Below are 27,764 nucleotides of genomic sequence, written 5' to 3' on the forward strand. Positions count from 1 at the left end.
CACACACACACACACACACACACACACACACACACACACACACACACACACACACACACACACACACACTCTTAAGGCAGACCAATGATGTGTGCTGGGCTCATGTGGTGTGTGCGCTCTGGATCCCGGAGGTGAGACACTCACTCTCACACTCACTCTCTCACACACACACACACACACACACACTCTTAAGGCAGACCAATGATGCACGCTGGGCTCATGTGGTGTGTGCGCTCTGGATCCCAGAGGTGAGACACTCACTCTCACACTCACTCTCTCACACACACACACACACACACACACTCTTAAGGCAGACCAATGATGTGTGCTGGGCTCATGTGGTGTGTGCGCTCTGGATCCCGGAGGTGAGACACTCACTCTCACACTCACTCTCACACACACACACACACACTCTTAAGGCAGACCGACGACGCGCGCTGGGCTCATGTGGTGTGTGCGCTCTGGATCCCGGAGGTGAGACACTCACTCTCACACTCTCTCTCACACACACACACACACACACACACTCTTAAGGCAGACCAATGATGCACGCTGGGCTCATGTGGTGTGTGCGCTCTGGATCCCAGAGGTGAGACACTCACTCTCACACTCACTCTCTCACATACACACACACACACACACACACACACACACACACACACACACTCTTAAGGCAGACCAATGATGTGTGCTGGGCTCATGTGGTGTGTGTGCTCTGGATCCCGGAGGTGAGACACTCACTCTCACACTCACTCTCACACACACACACACACACACTCTTAAGGCAGACCGACGACGCGCGCTGGGCTCATGTGGTGTGTGCGCTCTGGATCCCGGAGGTGAGCGTTTCAGTGCTTATATCGGCCACAATATCGGTATCGGCCCATATACTATATGTGACCCTGGACCACAAAGCCAGTCACAAGGGTAATTTTTTATTTATTTATTGAGATTTATACATTATCTGGAAGCTGAATAAATAAGCTGAATAAATATTTGGCCGAGATACAATTATTTGAAAATCAAATGCCTTTCAGTGCATATATCGGCCACAACATCGGTATCGGCTAATATATGTTCATTTTTAATGTTATCGTTATCGGCCTGATAAAAAAAAAAATCCGCTATATTAATGCCGATAAATAATGGATTTCCTTCAGCTGAGACGCTTCAGATGCGCACTGTTCATACTGTTCAACATGATGATTATGAATTGCTTAAATATGATTGGAATCACTTCAAAAAAGGAAAATACAGTTCAGTGCAACATGTGCAGCGCAAGTCTGTCATATCAGCTACATAAAATTATCATGAGAACATCATTATTGTGTGTTTGAGACGTGGATTTAATGGTGAGATTTTTGTTTTTGTAATCAGGCTCTCAAAAATTATATAAAAATATGGATTTAGTTTTTATCGGCCAATATATCGGTTATCGGCTTTCAAATACAAAGAATTATCGGTATTGGAAAAAAATTTCATATCGTCGCATGTTTAGTTTCAGTGATTGCACTTGTGTTTTGCATCGTGACGCATTCAGGCATTTTTTCCCTTACACAATTTCCCGCTTTCCTTCCAGGTGTGTTTTGCTAATACGGTGTTCCTGGAGCCCATCGACAGCATCGAGCACATCCCTCCCGCGCGCTGGAAGCTAACATGCTACATCTGCAAACAGCGTGGCTCTGGCGCCTGCATCCAGTGCCACAAAGCGAACTGCTACACCGCCTTCCACGTGACCTGCGCCCAACAGGCCGGCCTCTACATGAAGATGGAGCCCGTGCGCGAGACCGGTGCCAACGGCACGTCCTTTAGCGTGCGCAAAACGGCGTACTGTGACATTCACACGCCGCCCGGGTCGGCCCGGCCGCTGGCAGGAGTGGGCGGGGCCAGCACAGGTGCGGGCGGGGCCAGTGCAGGCTCCTCCCCCAGCGAGGGCGAGGCCGAGGAAGAGGAGGATGAGGCGGGCGGAGAGGAAGATGGGAAGGGCTGGAGCTCGGAGCGGGCGAAGAGAGCTAAAGCTAAATCACGACTGAAGATGAAGAGGGCCAGAAAGATCCTGGCGGAGAGGAGAGCGGCCGCACCGGTGGTGTCAGTGCCGTGCATTCCTCCACACAAGTACAGGATATTTGCTTTTTTTAAACAAATTATTTATTCATAAATCATTTGTGAGTTGTCGACCGATATAACGGAATTTGGAATTGTGTCATCGAATCATCGGCATCGACTGTTAAGTTTTTCTGTTTGGCCGATTTTCTGATTCAAGTTATTCAAGAGCGGAGGTCGACCGATATTGGATTTTACCGATAACCACACTGGCCGATAACTGATTAATTAACTGATAGTTTTTAAAATTAATACTTAATGAAAACAAACATAACACATAAAATAGTGCTGAACTTTATTACAAAAACTGAAAAACGGTACAAAAGTACGCAGAATATTTGCTTTTATCAAATAATTATTTATTAAAATTGTTGTCGACCGTTATAACGGAATTTGGAATTGTGTGATCGTCGGCATCGACTGTTACGTTTTTCTGTTTGGCCGTTAAGTGTCAGAAGCTGACTTTTATTTTGACAGCATGTCGGGCTCTTATTATTTCAGGAAATATTATTGTCAAATGAAATGCGCAAAGTGAACATATTCAAGAGCGGAGGGGATTTTAACGATAACTGGGCTGGTTCGATAATAAATTATGAGTTAACTGATAGTTTTTAAAAAGAATACTGAATGAAAACAAACATGACAAATTATGTTAGTTCAGTGCATTAACTAATGCTAAGAGAAACGACTTTAAAATGTAATTTTATCAAAATATAATTTATTCATAAATCATTTGGGAGTGTTGACCGATATAACGGAATTTTGAATTGTGTGATCGTCGGCATCGACTGTTTAGTTTTTCTGTCGGGCTGATAAGTGTCAGAAGCAGACTTTTATTTTGACAGCGTGTCGGGCTCTTTAGGAAATATTATTGTGAAATGAAATGCGCAGTTATTCGAGAGCGGAGGTCGATCGATTGTGGATTTTACCGATAACCACACTGGCCGATAACTGATTAATTAACCGATATTTTTTAAATGAATACTTATTGAAAACAAACATGATACACAAAATAGTGCTGAACTTTAAAACACAAAAATGTAAAAATGGTACTGAACCATGAAAATTTACTGTACTTTTTAAATATAAAAAATATTAATATATTAAAATTAGTGCTGGGCAACGATTAATCGCATCCAAAATAAAAGTTTGTGTTTACAATATATATGTGTGTATAGGACTATACTATTTTTGGCAATTAATCGGCACTGCTTGCTGGAACGATCAGTTATCAGTGCCGATTAATCTGCAAAAATCCATACCGATAGTTTTCCGTGTTTCGTCCATAGCTGGAGCGGCTGAGAAGTACGAGAGCGCCCTCTAGAGGCCAAATAAAACATCACTGACGCCTCGTGGAGTTTGTTTTGACACAGCCGATCTATCGGTCGACCTCCGTTCAAGAGCACTGGTGTGGAGTTGAGTGTGTGGTGTCTTCTGGTTTAGGTTGAGTAAGATCACCAGTAACCTGACGGTGCAGAGGAAGAGTCAGTTCATGCAGAGACTGCACAGCTACTGGACGCTGAAGAGACAGAGTCGTAACGGTGTTCCTCTCCTGCGACGTCTGCAGACACACCTGCAGTCCCAGCGCAACGCCGAGCCGCTCACACCCACGGTCAGTGCATGCAGCGACACACTGCCTCACAAACACTCAAACAGCTCAATTGTACAAAAAAAAGTAACTTGAGAAAGTAAAAAAAAGTAACTTGAGAAAGTAAAAAAAGTAACTTTTGAAGAAAAAGTGTCGTAAAAAAGGTAACTTGAGAAAGTAAAAAAAGTAACTTGAAAAAGTAAAAAAAAGTAACTTTCGGAAAAAAAGTGACGTAAAAAAAGTAACTTGAGAAAGTAAAAAAAGTAACTTTTGAAGAAAAAGTGTCGTAAAAAAAGTAACTTGAGAAAGTAAAAAAAGTAACTTTCGGAAAAAAAAAAGTGACGTAAAAAAGGTAACTTGAGAAAGTAAAAAAAGTAACTTGAAAAAGTAAAAAAAAGTAACTTTCGGAAAAAAAAGTGACGTAAAAAAGGTAACTTGAGAAAGTAAAAAAAGTAACTTGAAAAAGTAAAAAAGTAACTTGAGAAAGTAAAAAAGTAACTTGAGAAAGTAAAAAAAGTAACTTGAGAAAGTAAAAAAAGTAACTTGAGAAAGTAAAAAAAAGTAACTTGAAAAAGTAAAAAAGTAACTTGAGAAAGTAAAAAAAGTAACTTGAGAAAGTAAAAAAGTAACTTGAGAAAGTAAAAAAAAAAGTAACTTTCGGGAAAAAAAGTGACTTGTATCAAGCCAATTTTGCTTGTTAATCATTATGTTTGCTCACTTTTCTGGGAAAGTTCATGCAGATTTAGCACAAATACTTGCAAGTCATCACGTTATATTCAAAAACAGTAAAAAAAAAAACAGTAAAACAGTGTATTGCGCAGAATCTGCTCATATCTGGCTCACTTGAACACACTCGTCACTACACAACAAATAATGGCCCGCTTGTTTATTTGCACTGAAGCAATAGCGAAGATTAAAAAGCATTTGGTTAATAGAAAAGACATTGTTATTTTTCAACATCCCACATGTTTTTCATGTTCTTCGTACTGTATTGATCCGTCCACCTAAAACACATTTTGGGTGATGAAGATGAAAGAGGATGGAGATGCTGGATGACAGGATTTAGTTTGAATAAGAAATAAATGTGTGAAATCCAAAAAAATGTATATGTGTGTGTAATATATATATATATATATATATATATATATATATATGTATATAGCTGTGACGTAGTTAATCTGGTTCATTTCTCTTTTTTTGGCTAGTAGTAGTTCTGAATGGCTGGTAACTTGAAAATTTAGTAGCCGAATTGGCCGATGAGTGAAAGTTAATTTCAAACAATTTTACAGTTCAAATGACAGGTTTTGAAAAAAACGAAAAGTTTTGCCTAATGATAAACCTCACATTTCAGTTTCACACAAGCTTCTTTTCGTTTTTCTCAAAACCTGTGGCATTTGAACTGTAAAGTTGTTTAAATCGACATATTATGGTTTGGATGTTGCCATAGACGTTGCTCCACCCAAATGCTATGAGATTTTATTTGTGCAGGTCTTAAAAAGCTTAGATACCCTGACATGACCATGCTGGTCCGTTGTGGAGAAACACAAGGATGACATTGTGTGTGTGTGTGTGTGTGTTCTCCCAGAGGGACGGCGAGGAGAAGCACTCGGTCCTGAAGGAGCAGCTGAAAGCGTGGCAGAGACTCCGGCACGACCTGGAGCGAGCGCGGCTGCTGGTGGAGCTCATCCGCAAGAGAGAGAAGCTCAAGAGAGAGACTGTGAGCCTCAACCCTCTCCTCTGATACCGGCAGAAACAGAGCAAGAGTAGGGTTTAAGCGTAGACTGTAGAGAAACATGGGCGCAGTGTCCGTGACGTCACCCGTAGGTTTCAGAAGAGCGTTTCAGAAGCCCAAAGTGATGACAGAAAATGAGCAGCGAGGCGGATTAGCTGAGGTGACGTGACGCTAACCAGGGTTCCCACGAGTCCTTGAAATCCGTGAAAGTTTGTGAATCTGGAAAAAAAAAGTTCAAGGCCCTGGAAAGTTTTTGAAAATAAACATATAAAGACACACACAGGTCCTTGAAAGTGCTTGAATTTATTTTGTGCAAGAAGTTTTCTGGAAAAAATTCCATATTATTCCTTCCGGTCCGCTAATGTGTTATTTCGGCAACACTTCGTGGCCTATGCGCACTAGCTTGCTTGATTTACGTTAGTTACGCGCATTTACACGTTACGTTAAAGTCGGCATGAAATCAAATTTGACAAATCTTCTTTTTATATGTAATATTGTAGTGTTTATTATAAATGATTTATCTGTGCACTTCATTATTTTTTTTAAATTCATGTACCCTTATAATCTTTAATCAAAAACATTACCCTTCCCTCCCCCCTCGAAACGACCTCTCTTCTCTTTTGGTCACGTGCCCACGAAAGGGTGCGGCCAGAGCCGATGAGGGTGCGGCTATCAGTGTCTGTCTCGTTTCTGCTCTCGAGGGTGAACTTGACTCATCTTGGTTCGCGGGAGGCTCATATAAATATGAGCTGATTCCTGCCTGAAAATTTAGCTGCTCGTCCTCGTCGCCGGGCTCCTCAATACAAAATCCTTCATGGGAGGGTAACGGTGGGGAGTCCGGTGGAGAGAAATCCTCCACAACTGAATGTAAACTGGCATTCAAATCTGCCTCCATTTTGTTTGCAACGCCCAACCTCCAACGATCCAATCAATTCCCGAAGAACGAAATCAAGCCCCGCCCTACATTTTTTTCTAATTTCAGAAGCCGTTTCACTCGGATATACGTCACAACAAGGAAAAAATGACAATCTCAACTTCCATTTCATGCCGACTTTAAGTGTTTCCCACGTCAGGTACTTATACGTTGTACGTTGCCATAACATTCACTCGCGCAAAACTGTGACAATGTATCTTACAAGGAAACACGATGTAACCTTGCTCTCACTTGAAATGTGTCCCCACATTAAGTCCTTGAATTTGAGGGTATTGGACCTGCAAAGTCCTTGAAACGTCCTTGAATTTGAAGTTAACCGATGTGTGGGGACCCTGGCTAACAGACAGCAGACAAACGCTAGTAGTGACATCAGCGGCAATCCACCTGTCACTCAAGTGGCCACGCCCTTAATTATGCAGAACTTTAAGGCTTAATATAATTTAAATGGATGAGTTATAAAAAAAATTCACCCCCCCCCTCAGTCGTCATGAAGGACAAAATTAGCTTTATAGACCAAAACCACTTTTTGCACAAGGCTGTAAACGTGTGTTTTTCCTGCTGTAAAGTTGGGAGTTTTAACACTAGCCTGTCTCTAGTGGCCCGTCGATGAACTGCAGTTTAAGTCACTTTAGTGCTGGATTCAAGAGAGAGACAGGACGGTTCCCGCTTGGGTTTGATCTGTAAACCAGACACTGGTTTAGTCCGCATGAAATCAAAATTGACCCTTAAAGTTAAAAGACATTTGTTGCAACCGTTCTTGTGTGGAACACCCAGTTTTTTCATTATCCAATCATTTCCCAGTGGATGAAATTAAGGCCTGCCCTGCTTTTAAACAACTTCAGGAACAAGAACAAATGTGGGCGGGGCTTGATTGTGTCCGTGGGGAATTGATTGGATGACTGGATGGTTGTGGTTTGCTATTGGCTGATCTCATGTGAGTGACAGGTTGCTCCGCCCTCGTCATCAGAGAAGAGATGCTGCAAGAGTTATTCTGATTCAAGATTATTAAAACAATAATGATGTGCACTGATAAATCATTTAAAATAAACTGTAGGATTATTTTAATATAATTGAGATACTATTATTGTTTTACGAATATTATGAATTAGTTTTTATTGTTATTGTTTTATTGTTTTTTTTATTAGTGTTTATATAGTTTTTATTCATTTTTATTTCAGTTTTAGTTGTAGTTATTATTAGGGTTTTCGTTAACTATGATAACCTTGACTTCAATTAGAATTGTCAATTTTGATTTCATGGTAACTTTAAAGTTAGCCATTGACCAGTGAGGGACGACGTTGATGATTTACTTAAACTTGAAGTGCATGCTACTATGTTTCGCCTCAGACCAGTATGAAGTGTGTTTAGCCTCAGACCAGTATGAAGTGTGTTTAGCCTCAGACCAGTATGAAGTGTGTTTAGCCTCAGACCAGTATGAAGTGTGTTTAGCCTCAGACCAGTATGAAGTGTGTTAAGCCTCAGACCAGTATGAAGTGTGTTTAGCCTCAGACCAGTATGAAGTGTGTTTAGCCTCAGACCAGTATGAAGTGTGTTTAGCCTCAGACCAGTATGAAGTGTGTTTAGCCTCAGACCAGTATGAAGTGTGTTTAGCCTCAGACCAGTATGAAGTGTGTTTAGCCTCAGACCAGTATGAAGTGTGTTTAGCCTCAGACCAGTATGAAGTGTGTTTAGCCTCAGACCAGTATGAAGTGTGTTAAGCCTCAGACCAGTATGAAGTGTGTTTAGCCTCAGACCAGTATGAAGTGTGTTTAGCCTCAGACCAGTATGAAGTGTGTTTAGCCTCAGACCAGTATGAAGTGTGTTTAGCCTCAGACCAGTATGAAGTGTGTTTAGCCTCAGACCAGTATGAAGTGTGTTTAGCCTCAGACCAGTATGAAGTGTGTTTAGCCTCAGACCAGTATGAAGTGTGTTAAGCCTCAGACCAGTATGAAGTGTGTTTAGCCTCAGACCAGTATGAAGTGTGTTTAGCCTCAGACCAGTATGAAGTGTGTAATGTTGTGTGTTCAGCTCAAGGTGCAGGAGTTGGCGTTAGAGATGCAGTTGACTCCGTTCCTGGTGTTGTTGCGCAGCACTCTAGAACAACTGCAGGAGAGAGACTCCAGTAACTTCTTCACTGAGCCTGTGCCTTTGAGTGAGGTAAACACACACACACACACACACACACACACACACACACACTCACTCTAGAACAACTGCAGGAGAGAGACTCCAGTAACTTCTTCACTGAGCCTGTGCCTTTGAGTGAGGTAAACACACACACACACACACACACTCACTCTCTCACACACACACACACACACACACACACACACACACACACACACACACACACACACTCTAGAACAACTGCAGGAGAGAGACTCCAGTAACTTCTTCACTGAGCCTGTGCCTTTGAGTGAGGTAAACACACACACACACACACACAAACACACACACACACACATATTCTTGTACATCTATCTTTATGAGGACATTCATTGACACAATGCAATCTCTAGCCGCTTACCCTAACCTTACCCATCACAAAAGTGCCTAACCCGACCCCTGACCCTAAACCGACCCTTGACCTCATTATAACCTTATCCCTAAAACCAAGTCTTGACCCTCAAACAGGCCTTTAAAGGCTCTCAGGAACTGAGGACCGGCCAACATGTCCTCACTTTACTCTCTCTGTCCTCACTCCAATGGTGTAAAACTCAAACTGGTCCTCACAAAGATAGTTGTACAAGTACACACGCACACACACACACACACTCTCGCCAGAAACAACAGCGATTTCAAAGCGTGTTTTTGAGACTCTTTGGTTCACTGCAGTTTTAAGGAGAAAATACTCAGCAATGGAGTCGACTTATGAACTTACACATGGTTTGTCTTAAAGCACATTTTTAATGTAACTCTGATTGTATTCGTCTGAGAGAAGATTGTCATACACACCTAGGATGAGTTGAGGGAGAGTAAATCATGGGCTAATTTTCATTTAAAAGTGAACTATCCCTTTAAGCGTAACCTAATGTGAAGCCGTTTTTGCACTGATAGCAGAATTAGCATCCATTATATAGTTCCCTGAATGCTTTAAACACAACCTCTTATCTCTCTCTCTCTCCGTGTGTGTGTGTGTGTGCGCGTTCTCCAGGTCCCAGATTACCTGGACCACATCGAGCGTCCGATGGATTTCCAGACCATGTGGAAGTGTGTAGAGTCGCACCGCTATCTCAGCTTTGAAGCTTTCGAGTCGGACTTTCTGTTGATCGTCAACAACTGTTTGAAGTATAACGCCAAAGACACGGTCTTCTACCGCGCCGCGCTGCGACTGCGAGAGGCCGGCGGGTCCGTCTTACGGCAAGCGCGCAGACATGCAGAGAGGATCGGCCTGGACTACGAGACGGGCCTTCATCTCCCTCGAGAACCGAGCCCGGACTCGCCACACGAGCGGGAGAGAGATCGGGAGAGAGAGCGGGAGCGGGAGCGAGAGAGAACAGCGTCACTCATTGATGACGGTGAGTTGGCTTCCTCTCTTCTACATTTCATTCATTTCATATTTCTTACCTGAATACCACTAAACCTTAAAACCATGTTTATTTCATTTTAGTGCTGGGCAACGATTAATCGCATCCAAAATAAAAGTTTGTGTTTACTTAATATACGTGTGTGTATAATTATTTTGTATATATAAATACACACACATGCATGTACATATATATATATATCTCTCTTCACACTGGATATATCATACATAAATGCATACATTTCAGCATCGGCCGATATCGGTTCATTTTTAAAGTTATCGATATCATTTGTCATTAAAGCCGATGAATAATGTATTATTTCCTCCAGCGGAGACACTTCAGATGTTCACTGTTCATCATGATGGTTCTGAATATCTTGAAATATGATTGGAATCACTTCAAAAAAGGAAAATACAGTTCAGTGCAACATGTGCAGCGCAAGTCTGATCATGAGAACATCATAATTGTGTTTGAGACGTGGATTTAACTGGTGAGGCTTTTGTTTTTGTAATCACGCTTTCAAAAAATATATACAAATTTGGATTTAGATTTATCGGGCAATATATCGGTTATCGGCCTCCAAATATAAAGAATTATCGGTATCGGCCGAAATGTTCATATCAGTGCATCCCTAAACAATTTGCATTATTTGAATTGTAAAATGTGATTGAAATTTAAAACTGCACAATTATCGTGGTCATTTCAAATAATTGTGTTTAGATCAAATATCCATGATCAAGGGCCAGTTTCACAAAGCTATTTTAGACGAGTCTATAATTTGCTCATAGACTAGTCTAATGCAAGTTAGACTGTTTCACAAAAATAAAGACTAACTTAATTTAGACCAAATAAATTAGACACCTCTTACCCCCGGGCTAACTTAGGTCTAAGACTCTCTTACCTTGGCAACCAGCAGTAACAATCAGTTACATTACAGACTGCCAAAAGAAAAGGGAAAATGGCTCATAATTTAAACATTTCTTCTTGTTACTACATTCTCCGCTACATTTCCCAAGTAAAATGTCTTTGTAACTGTTATACTCCTCCAGCAAACACATATTTTCCGCTGGGGTAAACTGCACTGAGCGGTTGAATGCGCTTGCTCGATCCGCCATGTTTTTTGTTTTGAAAAGTGTCTTATTTTACCCAGAATGCATTGCATTGTATTCCTACTTAAGATAGTCAGAGTCTTCAGTGCTTTGTGCAACGGTCTGATTTAGATGTCTATCTGAAGTCTGACTATCTACTATGTCTGGGGCCGGTTTCACAAAGATAGACTTTGACTATGGCTTAGATAATAAAACAATAATCACGACAGGCCTAGTGTATAATGTAGATATCATAAAATTAATGAAGAGCTTGATGGTTGCAGCTCCTTTTTTAAAAAAAAGTTTCAGGTCTTGTTTTGTACCTTTTCACATGTAAAGGGAATGTCCTGTTCACTCACTCACTCACTCACTCACTCACTCACTCACACTCACTCACTCACTCACTCACTCTCTCTCTCTCTCTCTCTCTCTCTCTCTCTCTCTCTCTCTCTCTCTCTCTCTACTCACTCACTCACTCTCTCTCTCTCTCTCTCTCTCTCTCTCTCTCTCTCTCTCTCTCTCTCTCTCTCTCTCACACTCACACTCACACTCACACTCACACTCACACTCACACTCACACTCACACTCACACTCACACTCACACTCACACACACACAGGCCATGTATATATAATTTAAAGGTAATGTCCTGTTCTCTCACACACACACACACACACACACACACACACACACACACACACACACAGGCCGTGTATATATCATGTAATGGTAATGTCCTGTTCTCTCTCTCACACACACACACACACACACACACACCTGACCGTGTATATATCATGTAACGGTAATGTCCTGTTCTCACACACACACACACACACAGGCCGTGTATATATCATGTAACGGTGATGTCCCGTCCGCACACAGATTTCCTGCTGGAGGGCCGAGGGCGTCTGCCTCTGGAGGAGCAGCTGCAGATCCTGCAGGACCGCTATGATGAGGTGATGTCGGGGAAGCACAGCATCGGCCAGTCTCGGCGAGCCAAAGCCCTGAAGAAGGAGATGACGGTCCTGAAGCGCAAGCTGGCGCACCAGCGCGAGGGCATCTGTGGGCACGAGTCGGGTCTGTCTCTGGAGCGCGGGTCGGTCCTCACGCATCACTCCTCAGGAGGAGCCCGGCACGATGAAGGAGAGAGCAGCCACGACATCAGCGGGAAAGGTCAGAAAACAGGAAAGCTTGTTAATCATGTTAATTTATAGCATCAAATAAACATAAATGAACATCAGAAGGAACGTTGTTTTAACTGTGGAAAGACGTCAGTACACACAGTTATTCAAGTTCAAATCCTCCAACGTTAATCTACTAACTCTCCTGACTGCTTTGTCGGACAAAAATGTTGGATTCGGTGGATGGCGGATTATGATAGGTCAGATTGCCTGTCAATCAAACTCCTTGCGAAGGGTCAATTGACTAATTGTAATTTAATGTAATATTCATTTACTTTAATATAATTACAATACCTTATCAACTCCCTGGTGAGAACATATTTACATTAAAATGTTAAAATATTAATTTAAATGGTAATGTTTTCAGGGGTTAATAACACATTATTAGTGGTCATCAACATATGAGTAATAGCAATTCTCGCTGAAGAGAACTTGCTAATTTTATAGTCATTCGCAATTTTGATGTAAAAAAAAAGTCCTAAAACCTTGAAACACCACAGCAAAAATGTAACGAGTACTTTTCAAGTAAAAGAATTGAAAGGAGTAAAAAGTGCTGGGGGTTTTTTTCTTTTTTTTTTCTTTTTTTTTAGAAATGTAAGTAAAAGTCCAAGTATTATTTTGGACTTGAGTAAAGTGTAAATCCCCCAAAATAATACTTGTGTATAGTAATCTAGTGAAATGACTAGATTTGACTCGTCTCGTCCGAAATTTTTGTACGTAAAAAAAAAAAATACGACCTCAGATTGTCAATCACGTTTACACACTGCCTCCGAAACTTTCGTCCGTCATAAAAAAATCGTATCGGGTTCGATTTTCTGCATTTTTCGCATCTGTAGCAAGCCTTTCTAGAGGTGTTTTGACAATTCAGAGCCACCGAATTATGAATATGAAAAAACGCACACAAAAAAAGGGACACACACAAAAACGCTGCGTTTTTGCTCACCCTCAAAAAGTGACAATTTTAACATGCTATAAATAAATATCTGTGGGGTATTTTGAGCCAAAACTTCACACACACACTCTGGGGACATCAGACTTATTTTAAATCGTGTGAAAAGCGCATTATAGGACCCCTTTAAGTGATGTGATTGTTCTTTTTAAATGCACAAATGTCCCATCTTCTCCTTGTCTTCGTAGATCTGAGCACGTCGTCCTCAGCTCTGGCTCCTGAGGTCGGCCGGCGCACCTCTGTCCTCTTCTCCAAAAAGAACCCTAAAGCCTCCGGGCCTCCCAAGCGCCCGGGCCGACCCCCGAAGAACCGCGAGCTCCTGCATGGGCCGGTGTTGAGCTCCAATGCTATCGGCCCCCCGCAGCTACCCTCGCTCCACCAGTCCCGCAAGAGACCCCACAGTCCTCAGTCCAGCTCCAGCTCAGAGACCGACAGCGAACACGACCACCTCATACTGGGTACGTGATGCACACGCTCTACAGGAGCTCCTGACTCACAGGGAACATCATAAATGATTGAAGCGTTGTCACCTTACAAATGATTCGGATGTTTACCAAACCATACTCTACTCAACATTTTATGCACCGCTACCACAAATAATGGATAACAGTGTCCAAATTCAATTAGAGTCGTTGTGCATTGTGTGTTTGCTTTCTCTGTTAGGATACGTGCAATCCTGCCTTAGAAAACGGACAAACCCGAGTTTCTTAGGCCACATTTACACTGCAGGTCTTAATGCACAATTCCGATTGGTTGTAGGGCAGCACGATATTTTGTTTTAGAATTGATATCGATATCACGATGTGCGTATCTGCGATAGTTGCATCACAGGAAGTGTGATGTCAAGTATAGGGATCGTAGTTGATCCGTGATCCATACGGGCCAGCTGCTCCCTGGTTCAGAACTCATGTGATTCATGGATTATTTGCAAAATGTAACCATCATAGAGTGAAAATGTATCATTAGCATGTGTTCTCTTTCTAACATTCGTTTGGTATCTCACCTATGGGAACGCCTCTGGCGTGACCGATTGCGGAAGCACTAATGCCCCCACGTCTGCCAAACATGGTCCCGCCTCCCTGAATATAAACCTTGGCAGTTTACTGACGGAGCCGTAAGGTAACGTCCCTAACGCAATAGTTCCTTAAGTTGTTGAGTGACACTGTCGATTAGAGTGAGATAACTAACGCATCAAGGTGAGTTTTCTGCTCTAAGTTTGCAGTTATTTTCAAAGTTTTTGGGCCGCTTACCACGCACCAAAAAGAAGGAAAAGGAGAGCTTTCTGATCGCAGCACAGCTCCGTACTAGTTTTCACGGTGTGGTGGACTTACCGTATGAAGAGGGTGCAGGCCCCATCATGGCCACTGCGAAGGAACCGGAGAGCCCCGGAGGATTCCACTGCTTGTGGAATGTGGATTTCGGCAAAGGATTCACACGGCCTCTGCATCTCCTGTTTGGGCGCTGAACACTCTCAGGCAGCGCTATCCAACCCTGAGGTGCTGTCCGCACTGTGCAACGTTCTCGACTAGAGGAACCCATGGATTGTCCGTAGGCAGCTAGCTCGCGGGGAGAGATGATGGAGAGGGTGTCACCTGTCCTTCCTCCGCTGTTTGAAAACCCGTTAGCGGGAGAGGATTATGATGATGACGAGGTGATGTCGACCATCCTCGAGGATGAGGATGATGAAGAGGTTATTCCTCCCCCGAACCAGTCCCGTCCGCCGAGTGCACAGGATAAGAGTTCACCCTCCCCGGTGCAGACGGACACTGATCTACTCGAGGTCTGTCGCAGGGCCGTGGCTAGATTGTCCATCGATTTGCCATCCCAAACGGCAGGACAAGGGGCTGAAAGAGACCTGCATGATAAGTTAAGGGCTTCTCGAGGTGGGATGTCCAGGGAATGAAGGATTTGAGGATGGCAGATCCTCCCCCTGTAGAAACATCTGTGGCGAATCATCTGCACCCGGGCCGCAGGGCAGCTCTCTCTTCAACCGGAGCCCCGCCGCCAGGGAAAACAGAGCGCTTCGCCGCCTTTGTTTTTCAGAAGATCTATAAATCATCTGCACTGGCCGCTCATGCTTTGAACGCGACGTCCCTCCTCACTGCCTATCAAGCTGAGTTATTAGAAGAGATGGGCCGTCAGCTGGACTCCGGATCTCCCAGTCCAGCGCTCTGGGAGGAGATATGCGTCATCGCAGATGTAAACCTGCGCACGTCTCGCGAAGCGGTTCAGTGTCGCGGACGGATTGGGGCTTAGCGCTCGTGGGAGAGAGATCGCTGTGGCTGCGCAAGAGCATCCAGCTACTTGTTTCGTGGGCTGACTCTTACAAGGGAAAACCTATCTGCCATCAACGCCTTTCCCATTGGTTGGTGGAGGCTGTTGTGTTATGTTGCATTAATGCGAATACAGAGCCCGAGTATAGTTCTCATAGGTGAGATTCCTCACTTCATGTCATCAGAGAACCAGCGTTACGTCAGTAACTCGCAACCCAACGTTTTAAATCGAGCCAGGCATTAAGCATAAGAGGACTCGTGCGCTGTTTTCTCTGCGCACACACACACACAGAGCCGTGCAGACAGCACGTGAACACACATATTGATATTCACTTCTCTTTCTCTTTCTTCTGAGCTTAAATGGACACGTTAACGCAAAATGAAGTCAAAATGCCCATTTCGGTGAGTTTCCTCGTACACACAGCCGGTTGTGTGTTACAAACCGAGAAAGAAAACGGATACGTGTCATTTATATTAGGTCTGTGCATTCGTCTTAAAGTGACAGCAGCCTAATGGACCCGCAGCTGTGTGTGTCACCAATGCATTTACACTTGGACAAACAACCCAAGGTAGACGCACTGACCCGGAAAAACTTAGACTGAGAAGGAAAACGGCGTGATTTGCAATGGATGCAAGCGAAATGATAATACAAGCTTTTGCTTTCCACACTATCCACACACGATTCATGTTAGATTTATTTCCACATATGAATGAGGCCTGAAACCGATCTGACAATATCGGAATCAGTGTGCTTTTTTCCTGCTTGCTTGAGGAAAAAATCGGGTCACTTGATCAATGTAAACGCAGCCCTAGAAAGCTGCACAATTTCATACCTAAAGGTGAGGGATGTGCGATGTGTATCATCTATGATAATATCGTAATTGTTGTTTTAAAAATGTGGAATTTACATTATCGATTATGCCACTCGCTTTGCCAAAAAACTATCAAAAACCTTTCTTGATAGTGTAAGCTGGTGCTCGATCGGTCCAAAGTCCGGCATCCGACCAGCGCGGAAGGTCTTTACGTGTTACTGTCTTTTCTCGAGGCAAAGTATTTTTTGATTAAATGCAATACATTTGAAAATGTATTTTCTCTTTATTTCTTCTGACTCCATAAATTAAAAGGCTTTAATGATATCTGCATCATTAAAAGTGAGCGAATGTTTGACTATTCTTTTTAACTCTTTAATGAAAATAATGTCAAAGTCAGTTAGAATAATCAAATGTAATAATTTATTATGTCAGGTAAATGTGTCATGCCAATTACATAATCAATACAAAGATAATCAATACAAAACATCAAAAGCTCTGGATTAAAGAGAAAAGATGCGAACCCGACATTAAAATACATGAGGCTAAGAATTTTGGTAATTCTTAGCATCATGGGCCAACTTGAGTTACAAAAAGGCGCCGAACCCTTTGCTACATTCCATTATATAGACAGAACCTCTTTCACATCTGCTAACAATGGGAATTTGCATTCGCAGTTGACACCTTTTGGGGGTAGGAGACCATTTGTCTAGGGACCACCTTCCTTTGTGTGCCAGTCATTTCTAAACTCTTAAAAACCTTTTGTTTTACTTTTGTACCAGTCGCACTGAGACATTTCAAATGATATTAAATATGTATAATACTCGATGTTAATCATTCACATTAAACCATATATTGTTGTTTGAGTTTTTGGTGATCTTTGCATGGGGGAGAAAGAGAGGGGGATGAGGGAAAGAGATGTAGATTAGGATGATCCTGAGGAGAGACGTTCATCTCAATAGTGCACGAGGGTGAGTTCAAATGTTAATTTCCAGAGAGGTCCTTTGTCCTCTCAGGGTCTGGTCGCTCTTCAACCAGACTGTCCGGCATCTCCTAATTTCTCAATTCTTACAATAGTGCACACTTTCACTGTGTGATGTGGCCTAGTAGAATGAGCTCGAAATCCAATATATGAGGGGGAAAATGCCCCTTATGAGTTTTTGTGTTTTTTTTTTACATGATATGGTTAAGCAAGATCACCTGAGTAAGTGTGCTGTTCTTCCCGGATATCAGCACAATGTGAAACTGATTTTATAGAACAGTTCAATTAACAAGAAGCTAATATTGTTGTTACATTTTAGGCACAATATTCTGTTTTTCACCAACAAAAATAGTTCCAAACTAAACCGCAACAGCACATCTCTAAGCCAGACACAGCAGTGTTCGGCTCCCCAATGAATCTCAGATCTCCACATGAGCTGAAGTTCATTTAGTGACATTCACAATTTAGCAGAGTTCATCATTTGTTTTTCTTCTGCTGTTCTTCATTGAATCCTGTGGTTTTAACTGTTTCTATCATTGCTGATTATTCATATTCACAGACCGACTATGAAGAAACTCCCACACTTCTCTGTGAGTCAGATGTTTTCTGTAAAGAGCTTTGAATGCTGGGAAATCCCCACCACCGGAAAAGACAAGGATCAGAAAACCTGAAAAAAAGCCTGAAAAATCACACACAAAAAATCACTATTTACTCGATTTCTTTTTCCGTGGAACACCAAGAAACGTTGATCTTCACTCGGCTCTTTTCCATAAGGCAGTTACTGTGTGTGTTTAACCCTGTCATTCATATGCATCACTTGTGACACGCATCACCAAATAATAATTAGGCTCGTCAAAATTGTTATAAATCGTATAAATCTCAATATCCCCACATTACAATTTATTAACTTAAATTAATGAAATAAATAATAATAAATTATACTATTACTGTTTGTCCAACTTTATCAGCATTAAAACAGTTAACTCAAGTTAAGCGATATTTACTATAGCAAATCTCGCTTGAACAAACCGCTTGATTGTTTGTATCGTCACAAAATGTAACTATTATTACTCAGCTCTAATCTGATAAATGAAACTATAAAGTGTGGTGTTATTGAGATATTGTAAGCCATAATGTCATGGTTAAGCTCTTTTGAAATGATGTGTATTGTGAAAACTGCAATATAAATAAATATGACTATTTGATAGCAGTCTTCACTGTATAAGTGAAATATAACTAATTAATTAAAGCTTTAATTAGTCTTTTGTTTAAGCTACATGCAGGCATTTTTACTTCATTTCGCGTGCACGTGTGCGTTTAAGCTCAAAAGAAAGAGAAAGAACTGAATTCTGCCACAGAAGCTCAGTGGTGAACTGACATGAAGAGCTACAGGAAGATCCCTCACACACTCTCTGATTGTCCCTGTGTAAATGAGTGGTATCAAACACACATCAGTGTGACGGAGTGTCGTCTTCTCCTCCTCAGATCTGCACAGTAACGGCTTCGGTGGAAGTGGTCAGCCGAAGACGGAGAGTTTTCTGGTGTACAGGAACGAGAGGAGTCTCCCACGCTCCAGCTCCGACTCTGAGTCCACCAGCAGCAGCAGCAGCAGCGCAGCGTCAGACCGGACCAGGTACACACACACACACACACACACACACACACACCACCAGCAGCAGCACAGCGTCAGACCGGACCAGGTACACACACACACACCACCAGCAGCGGCGCAGCGTCAGACCGGACCAGGTACACACACACACACACACACCCCACCAGCAGCAGCACAGCGTCAGACCGGACCAGGTACACACACACACACACACCACCAGCAGCAGCGCAGCGTCAGACCGGACCAGGCACACACACACACACACTCTCACACACACACACACACACACACACACTCACACACACACACACACACACATGTCTGGTTCGCTATATTTGTGGGGACTCTCCATAGACTTAATGGTTTTTATACTGGACAAACTGTATATTCTATCTCCTTACACTAACCCTACCCCTAAACCTACCCATCACACACACACTGACCCTACCCCTAAACCTACCCATCACACACAACTTTCTGCATTTTTACATTTCCAAAAAAACTCATTCTGTATGATTTATAAGCTTGTTTACCCATGGTGACCTCAGTTTAGGTCCCCACTGTGACACGAGTCCCCATGAGTCTGTGTGCATTCAGGTTGAAGTCCCCACCGGGATAGACACACACACACACACACACATCACCAGCAGCAGCGCAGCGTCAGACCGGACCAGGTACACACACACACACACACACGCGCGCGTGCGTCTGGTTTACTATCTTTGTGGGGACTCTCCATAGACGTAATAGTTTTTATACTGTACAAACTGTATATTGTGTCTCCTTACACTAACCCTACCCCTAAACCTACCCACACACACACACACACACACTGTCATGGCTTTACGACACTCATAAATACAAATCCTGTTTTATGAAGTCAGGAGCTGTAAATACTGTTTGTTCACTGTAGTTTCACTTTAAATCTGCAGCAAAATCCTTAGGAATATATATATATACTGTGAACTGCTTTACTTCCTGACAAAACCCTGAACAGTTTACAGTCCTGTGATTAACAAACCTGCTTATCTGTTGATGAGTCCAGCGTTTGAAGCTTACTTTTACAATTTACACAATTACAATTTACTCTAGGTTTAAATTTATTTTAAAACTGTGTGTGTTTCTCGTGGCAGCACCACTCCCTCTAAACAGGGTCGAGGGAAGGCCTCGTTCTCGCGCTCCACGTTCCCGGACGACAGCAGCGAGGAGACGTCCGGCACAGAGAACGACTCCTACTCCATGGGAGGATCCCGAGGAGTGTCTCACTGTAAGTGCAGCTCACACACATCAGACGTGTGTGTGTGTGTGTGTGAGAGAGTGTGAGTGAGTGAATGTGAACGACTCCTACTCCATGGGAGGATCCCGAGGAGTGTCTCACTGTAAGTGCAGCTCACACACATCAGACGTGTGTGTGTGTGTGTGTGAGAGAGTGTGAGTGAGTGAATGTGAACGACTCCTACTCCATGGGAGGATCCCGAGGAGTGTCTCACTGTGAGTGCAGCTCACACACATCACAGGGTATCCGTGGGGTCTTGAAAAGTATTAAAAGGTGATAAATCAATTTTGGGAAAATTAAGACCCTTAAAAAGTATTAAAAAGTCTTATCACGGCTTTATAAAGTCTTAAATTTATAAAGTATTTTTTCTGAATTAGCTGTCCAACAGTTTGAGTCCCAAAAACATCGTAAAAGTGTGTGAATTTAGTCATTTTTATAAAAAAAACGAACAGGTAGGCCTACATAAAAAACTAGGCTATTGTGGGTGCGTTCGTAAATTGCCTCTGAGAGCACCAGAGCGGGCGGAAGTTCAAAAGCACAATGTACGGTCTGGCGTTCCCAGTGCGTATTACAACGCACCGAAATGTTTTAAGAGAAGGTTGGTGAACGCATGAACAGAATGCAATAATATCTGTCTGCAGAGCCGCAGATCCAGCAGTTTCACCCCAGCAGTTTTACCCCAGCAGTTTTACCCCAGCAGTTTTACCCCAGCAGTTTTACCCCAGCAGTTTCACCCCAGCAGTTTCACCCCAGCAGTTTTACCCCAGCAGTTTTACCCCAGCAGTTTTACCCCAGCAGTTTTACCCCAGCAGTTTTACCCCAGCAGTTTTACCCCACGCATGCGCAGTTTCATCACAACAGTTTTACCCCACGCATGCGCAGTTTCATCACAACAGTTTTACCCGCAGAGTCCGTTTACCATTACATTAACCCATACAATTTGTATTATGCATTTCCTTAACATGTATTTGCTAATCAAACACTTTATATGAACAAACTACTAATCTATAAAACACAATCGGTCTTCCGACCTTTTAGTATTGTGTTGATATGCGTGAGGGAGAGAGAGCAATACAGCGCTCGTGTTGTTTGAAGGCGGTGAGAGTGCGCGCGCTCTCTCTCTCTCTCTCTCTCTGTTCTTGCGCCCTGTCCACTGATCTAAATAATTAGTTGTCACGACGACTTATTTGTTCCCTCGTTTTAATAAATCCTGGACACGTTGAACTAATTCCCTCCATCATTTTGATTTAACGAATTACAACGTGGCCAAAAACAGTTTGATACTATTAATTAGTGAATGCTAAAGACCTATTTTTGTGAATTGGTGAATTATTTCGTGGCCACGAATTAATAATGATTATTAAACTGTTTTTCTTACCTGTGAAGATAGCTCTTCAGTGAAGGCCGACTATTCTCGTACAGCTTTTTATTCCTTTTTTTTGTGAATTGGTGAATATTCAGGTGAATTGTTTCGTGGCCACGAATTAATAATACCTCAGCACGTTTTACAAATTTACAACGTGGCCACAATATAGTAAAACGAGGGAACAAATTAGTATAACCTGCTGAGGTATTATTAATTCGTGGCCACGCTTGAAGTGGCGGTGAGGTATTAAAAAATATTGAGAAGGTCTTGAAAAAGTCTTGAAAAGGTATTAAAATTAACTTCAAGATTCCTGCATATACCCTGCATCAGATGTGTGAGTGTGTGTGTGTGTGTGTGTGTGTGTGTGTGAGAGAGAGAGAGTGTGAACGACTCCTACTCCATGGGAGGATCCCGAGGAGTGTCTCACTGTGAGTGCAACACACACACACACACACACACACACACACACAAACATCAGACGTGTGTGTTTAGTGCCTCTAGGTCACTGAGATTTTTTTCTACTCCTTTTTTCTTTATTTTCTCTATTTATTTATTGTATTGTATTGTAAAGCACTTTGGATCACCTGCGGTTGTGTTAAACTTGTGCTGTATGAATAAGACTTGACGTGTGTTTCAGTGGTTCGCAGCAGGGGCCGCTCGGCATGCTGGATGAGCTCAGACGACTACAGCTCTCTGGACGCTCTCGATCTGGTGTGGGCCAAGTGCAGAGGATACCCATCATACCCCGCTCTGGTGAGTGGCTCACCTCACACTGACCTAACACACACACACACACACACTGTTATTGATTTCCATCAGTGTGACGAGCGAGTGGAGGGACTGGAGTGCAGTGACTCAAAACACTTTTAAAGTAACATTGTAGAATATTAAATAAATCAAATTAGATCTAACTACACTTTACCTTGTAATAAATCAGACATGTTGAAATTCTGTTCCATCTACATTAGCTGTTTCCATCCACCTATAGTTACATTTTGGGATATTGCATAAAGTGCTGGATGAAAACGCCAAGATGTGAATAAATGTGTGTAAAAATCTATGCGCTCAGTTGAGGCATATAATCGTTTTATCTGATAAGACATGCGCTTAAAAATAGAAACGCATTTGCTGAATAAATCCCTCAGAACCTCACGTGACTTTGCCTCAGCGTCAGCTGTGATTGGATAACTGGAGTAACCAGCGGACCAATGGCGTCGCAGCATCTCTAATGTTGGTTTGGTGTTTCTGAAATGCCGGAGTCGAAGTGTGTGATCAGAATGATTTGGTTTAATTCCCTCCAGAAGCGTCTCACACACACGAGTGTGTTCCCGAACACCAGCATCCGAAAGCTAGAGAACACGACGCTCGAGACACACTCGTTTATGATGGAGGGAAATACAGCAACTTACATTTTTATTACTAATGTTTTTCATCAGTTTCCCAGGAAGTGATGATTTTGTTCTCTTGAACACGTGGGATGGAAACAATGCGGAAACACTTTACAATAAGGTTCATTAGTTAACATTGGTTAATGTATTAACATGAACTAACCATGAGCAATGCCTTTGTTCAAAGTACAAAATATCTTCATGGAACATGATCTTTACATAATTTACATAATATCCTAATGATTTTTGGCATAAAAGAGAAATCGAGACTGGTTTTGTGATCCAGGGTCACACAACTGTGGCTGTGAGCTCGTCAGCAGAAGCTGTGTGTGTGTGTGTGTGTGTGTGTGTGTGTGTGTGTGTGTGTGTGTGTGTGTGTGCTGTGTGTGTCCAGCAGAGGGCGATATACTCTTCACACTTCTCTCGTTTTGAGCCTGTGTTCTGCTTCCCTCAGATCATCGACCCGAAGATGCCCCGCGAGGGTGTGTTCCACCGGGGCGTCCCGATCCCCGTCCCGCCTCTGGAGGTCCTGAAGCTGGGAGAGCAGATGACCCAGGAGGCCCGCGAACACCTCTTCCTCGTGCTCTTCTTCGACAACAAGAGGACCTGGTTAGTCACGCTCCTCTTCTTCCTCATGCTTTCTGTGCTGTGATAGGACAGGGACTACAGGTGTGTGGCTGAGAGGTGTGTGTGTGTGGCTGAGAGGTGTGTGTGTGTGGCTGAGAGGTGTGTGTCTGACACGTTCATGGTTTTAACAGGCATCTCAGTTACACTACCATTTAAAGTTTGGGGATTAAAGGTTTGTTTCTTTTGTTAAAAAATATTAATAATCGTATTCCCTTGCTGAGGTCCCTGTTAAACGCATGAAATGCATTAAAATGATCAAAAGTGACAGATTATATTTCAAATTAATGCTGTTCTTTTGAACTTTCTATTCATCAAAGAATCCTGAAATAAAAATTTATCACAGTTTCAATGACAATGAAACTGTTTTCAACACTGATAATAATCATAAATGTTTCTTGAGCATCAAATCCTCATATTAGAGTGATTTCTGAAGGATCATGTGACTCTGAAGACTGGAGTAATGATGCTGGAAAGTCAGCTTTGATCACAGGAATAAATTACACTTTACTGTATATTCACATAGAGAACAGATGATTTACATTATGATAATATTTAGGGCTGGGTTACGATTCAGATGTTACAATTCGATTCTCGATTCAATTTTCGATTTCGATTCTAAATTCGATTTCGATTCGACTCAATGAATATATATTAAATACAAATCCTATATTTATATTTAAAAAGATAAGTTTACAAGTGTTAATTAATAAAAATAAATTAAGAGCTACAAACCTGTATATTAAACTCTTTTTATTTTAGGTACACTTGGGTACATTAAAACAAATTGATAACAATCCTCACATAAACCCATAAAAAAAAACTTGCATATCATATTTACCTGTGCCCTTCCTGTCTAACAGGAGGACATATACAGAAATTGAATAAAGTTATCAAACAGTCTGCGTTGCATTAATTATAAATTATATATAGACTAATCCTTATTAAAGTTAGAAAGATTAATTAGTCAAGAGCAGTGAGTGTTTTTCTCTGTTCCCTTTGTTCTTTGATTAACTTTAGCGACAGAGATAATTAGTGGCTACTGTGTACTGTCCCTTTAAGAGCAGCCGCTGCTGTCAGAGACGCGGATCTCATTCTCTCACAACTCTTCACGTTCATCATAAGACTGCTCTTATGTTATGAAAATACTCGACAAAAAGACATTTTGGCATAATTGTGTGTGTTATTGTTCGTTCAAGCGTGAAAGATAACTCTATTCTGGGCTGTTTTGCGATATCAGCGCGAGTCTTTCTGTGTGTCACAGTCAGGACATTCACAGGCAGCTCTTTTTTGTCTTGTCACGCATGAATGGTTTAAAAACATTTGCATGAATAAGAGCGGGATAAAACAAACATAAAATCTCCATAAAATGGAGTTTGCAAGCCTATGAACAGTGGAGGAAAACTAATACTGGCTTTTGGGTAATAGATAAAAAAATCGTTTCGTGCCGTTTGAGAATCGATTTTGAATCGACCACATTTTAAAAAACGATTCATCGAAAAATAAATTTTTTTGCCCAGCCTTAATAATATTTCACAATATTACAGTTTTTAATGTGAGCAGAAGAAAGTCATTAAACATTAAAAATTCTTACTGACCTCACACTTTTAAATGGGACTCTATATAAAATACACTGCTAATATTCGCTAGCGTTACTGTTGTTGTTTACTTCAGTTCCGGAAGTGACTGAGTTGAGGTAACAGAATTTTACTTTGTTTTCACTGAAATCTGCTTTGCTCCTGTGACAGTGGAAAGCGTGATGTCTTCGTGTGTGTGTGTGTGTGTGAGGAATCTTCCACAGGAGAGTTGTGGAAACCGTGATGTTTGGTCCTCAGGTCTTCGTGTGTGTGTGTGTGTGTGTGTGTGTGTGTGTGTGAGGAATCTTCCACAGGAGAGTTGTGGAAACCGTGATGTTTGGTCCTCAGGTCTTTGTGTGTGTGTGTGTGTGTGTGTGTGTGTGTGTGTGTGTGTGTGTGTGTGTGTGTGTGTGTGTGTGTGTGTGTGTGTGTGTGAGGAATCTTCCATAGGAGAGTTGTGGAGAAACCTCTGCTGGTTATTTTCCACGGTTTGACGCGTGGGTCGTGAAGATGGTTTTTGTGTCTTAGACGTCAATTACAGGGTCACATGTTTGTTTGGTTACACTTTACAGTTAAAGTTCCAGTTATTAACATTAGTTACCTACAATAGTTAATGAACTAAGTTAACAACTAACCATGTTTCAACATTTACTAATACATTATTAAAATAAAAAGTTGATTTTGTTTAGTGGACCCGAGCTCACATCAATTAACAAACAGCTTTTTGTTTTATTAAATTACGTTAACAAATATATTTTTTGCTCATTGTAAATGTTTATTAATGCACTAACGAGTGAGACTTTATTGTAAAGTGTTACTGTTTATTCTTACATTTGCCATTTGAAAACATAGTATTACTTCATTCTCTATATTTTACAACTAAGTGCATTTTGCCATAATTAGGCTCATTCTGTGTCGAATCAAACTAATTTCAGAAACTTCCGCAGCTAAAATATTTTATTTTATGAATATATATTTTTTAAAGAACATAAATAGAAGAAAAACTAACATAAATAGTGATGAAAGCCAAATATGTAATGTCACAGACGTGTGTTTACTGAGTAAACCACCATTTAGTTTACGAGGGTCAAAATGACCATTTTCACCATAGACTTGGAGTCAGATTACAGGGGTGTAAAAGTGACTTTAGCAAGATGGCAGCATCATTATTTTATTTTTACACAGACACTGGTGGGTCTAGTAGTGAAATCTGTTGACTTTAGCAATATCTGTTGTGTTATACGCCAACAGTGAGCGTTCAGAACTGGGGAAAAGCACTACTTGTGTTTTCTGCCTGAAGTTTGCATGCCTGTACCTCAAGAAGTCTTAAAGATATCTTAATATCCTTTTAGATTCTGGTTCTTATCAAACCTTTCTTTCGGGATCTTAATTTTTAAGGCCCAATATGTTTCAATCCCAGAGATATTGGGATTTCAGTGTGGCTCCATGAGTAAATTGTACACATTTTAAGTGGTCAAAACCAAACATGGGTCATTTTGCAGCTGATGCTTTTATATTTCGAAGAGTAATATCTGAACAACAAATAATGTTGAAACTACAAATGTATCTTGTTTCCTTTCTATCAAAAACTAGCATTGAACATTCCTAGATATTATTTTTCCAAAGTTTGTGACTAACTCCAGAAGTGTTAAAGATATCCTTCTTAATAAACTTTCCTTTATGTTAATTTCTAGGGCCCTGTATGTTTTATATTCCCAGACATACGAGGATCTCAAAATGGCCCGTTTTCAGTGGTCAAAAACAAATATGAGTAACTTTTCGAACAGCTGATACTTGCTTAAAGAGGAATGTCTGAAGAACAAATAACGTTAAAACTAAGAATGTATCTTGCCAAAAATACACTGAAAAGTTTAAGTGAACGAACGTTATGGTCCTACACCTTCCCCAGACGATATATATATTTATTAGGGGTGTGCCGGTTTCAGAATTGGTGATGACGGTTATGACGAGAGTCAAATGTGACGGTTCGTAACATAACCGTCGGGGGGGGGGGGGACAACTTCGTCTGTTAAAGGACAACTTAGTTTAAATAAAATTAATATTTGTGTAGTGTTCAATGTTGTTATCAATAGATACGCGGATGGGGTATTATTTCATCCGCAACCGCATGACATAACTCATCCGCACCAACGTTTTTTGACCAGATTTCAAAGCCGCACCCGCCCGCCATCCGCTGATTGTTTTGCGGTCTATGGACGATGCAATGCTCTGCTGATGCGAGCCGCAAGAAAGCCCTTGTCTGTTCTAGAAAGGATGCAGCAAAGATATTTAATGCTAATGTATGAGGCATATGCCTACGCTGAGTTTGATTCATTTACGATGAGATGCGCTCTAGTTCAACTTCACAATGCAATGCGTGAACGCGGCGCATCGGAGCCTCCATAACGGTTATTATATTGTCTCCTATATTTGCTTTTTATTAAATACATGCAATTGGTTGATTAAACATTTATTAAAATTAAGATACAATTTGTACAAAACGAAATTCGTTTTAAAGAAACGCTTTCTACAAAACAAAACTTCATTAAGTGGTAAAAACCATGTCTCCCGATTGCAAATGTTAATTGCTAATGTTTATTATTGCAAATGTTTTTCATTTGTTTAATAAATCTCATAATGATGGCACATCACTATATCATAGCTTTTATTTCTATCTCAAATGATTGGCGGTCGGTCAGGGTGTACTTGGCAAAGAATCAAATAGCCTACAGTTGGAAACGACATAGACCATTAAT

The 27,764-nt window shown here is 41.5% G+C and overlaps 1 protein-coding gene across 1 annotated transcript in view; it reads left to right on the top strand.

Annotated features, from left to right (window-relative positions):
* The window catches only part of brpf1 (bromodomain and PHD finger containing, 1), a 41,002-nt gene that overhangs the window by 10,902 nt on the left and 2,336 nt on the right, over nt 1-27,764 (top strand). The window contains exons 5-15 of the mRNA XM_084087066.1: nt 1,580-2,115; nt 3,547-3,715; nt 5,277-5,408; nt 8,386-8,514; nt 9,512-9,875; nt 11,854-12,144; nt 13,290-13,559; nt 18,651-18,798; nt 19,911-20,044; nt 22,057-22,172; nt 23,262-23,416. Of these exons, the coding sequence (XP_083943192.1) occupies nt 1,580-2,115; nt 3,547-3,715; nt 5,277-5,408; nt 8,386-8,514; nt 9,512-9,875; nt 11,854-12,144; nt 13,290-13,559; nt 18,651-18,798; nt 19,911-20,044; nt 22,057-22,172; nt 23,262-23,416 (2,444 nt within the window). The remainder of the gene's footprint in view (nt 1-1,579; nt 2,116-3,546; nt 3,716-5,276; nt 5,409-8,385; nt 8,515-9,511; nt 9,876-11,853; nt 12,145-13,289; nt 13,560-18,650; nt 18,799-19,910; nt 20,045-22,056; nt 22,173-23,261; nt 23,417-27,764) is intronic.

This window comes from Abramis brama, assembly GCF_963993115.1.
Source record: "Abramis brama genome assembly, chromosome: 16".
Lineage (NCBI taxonomy): Eukaryota > Metazoa > Chordata > Actinopteri > Cypriniformes > Leuciscidae > Abramis > Abramis brama.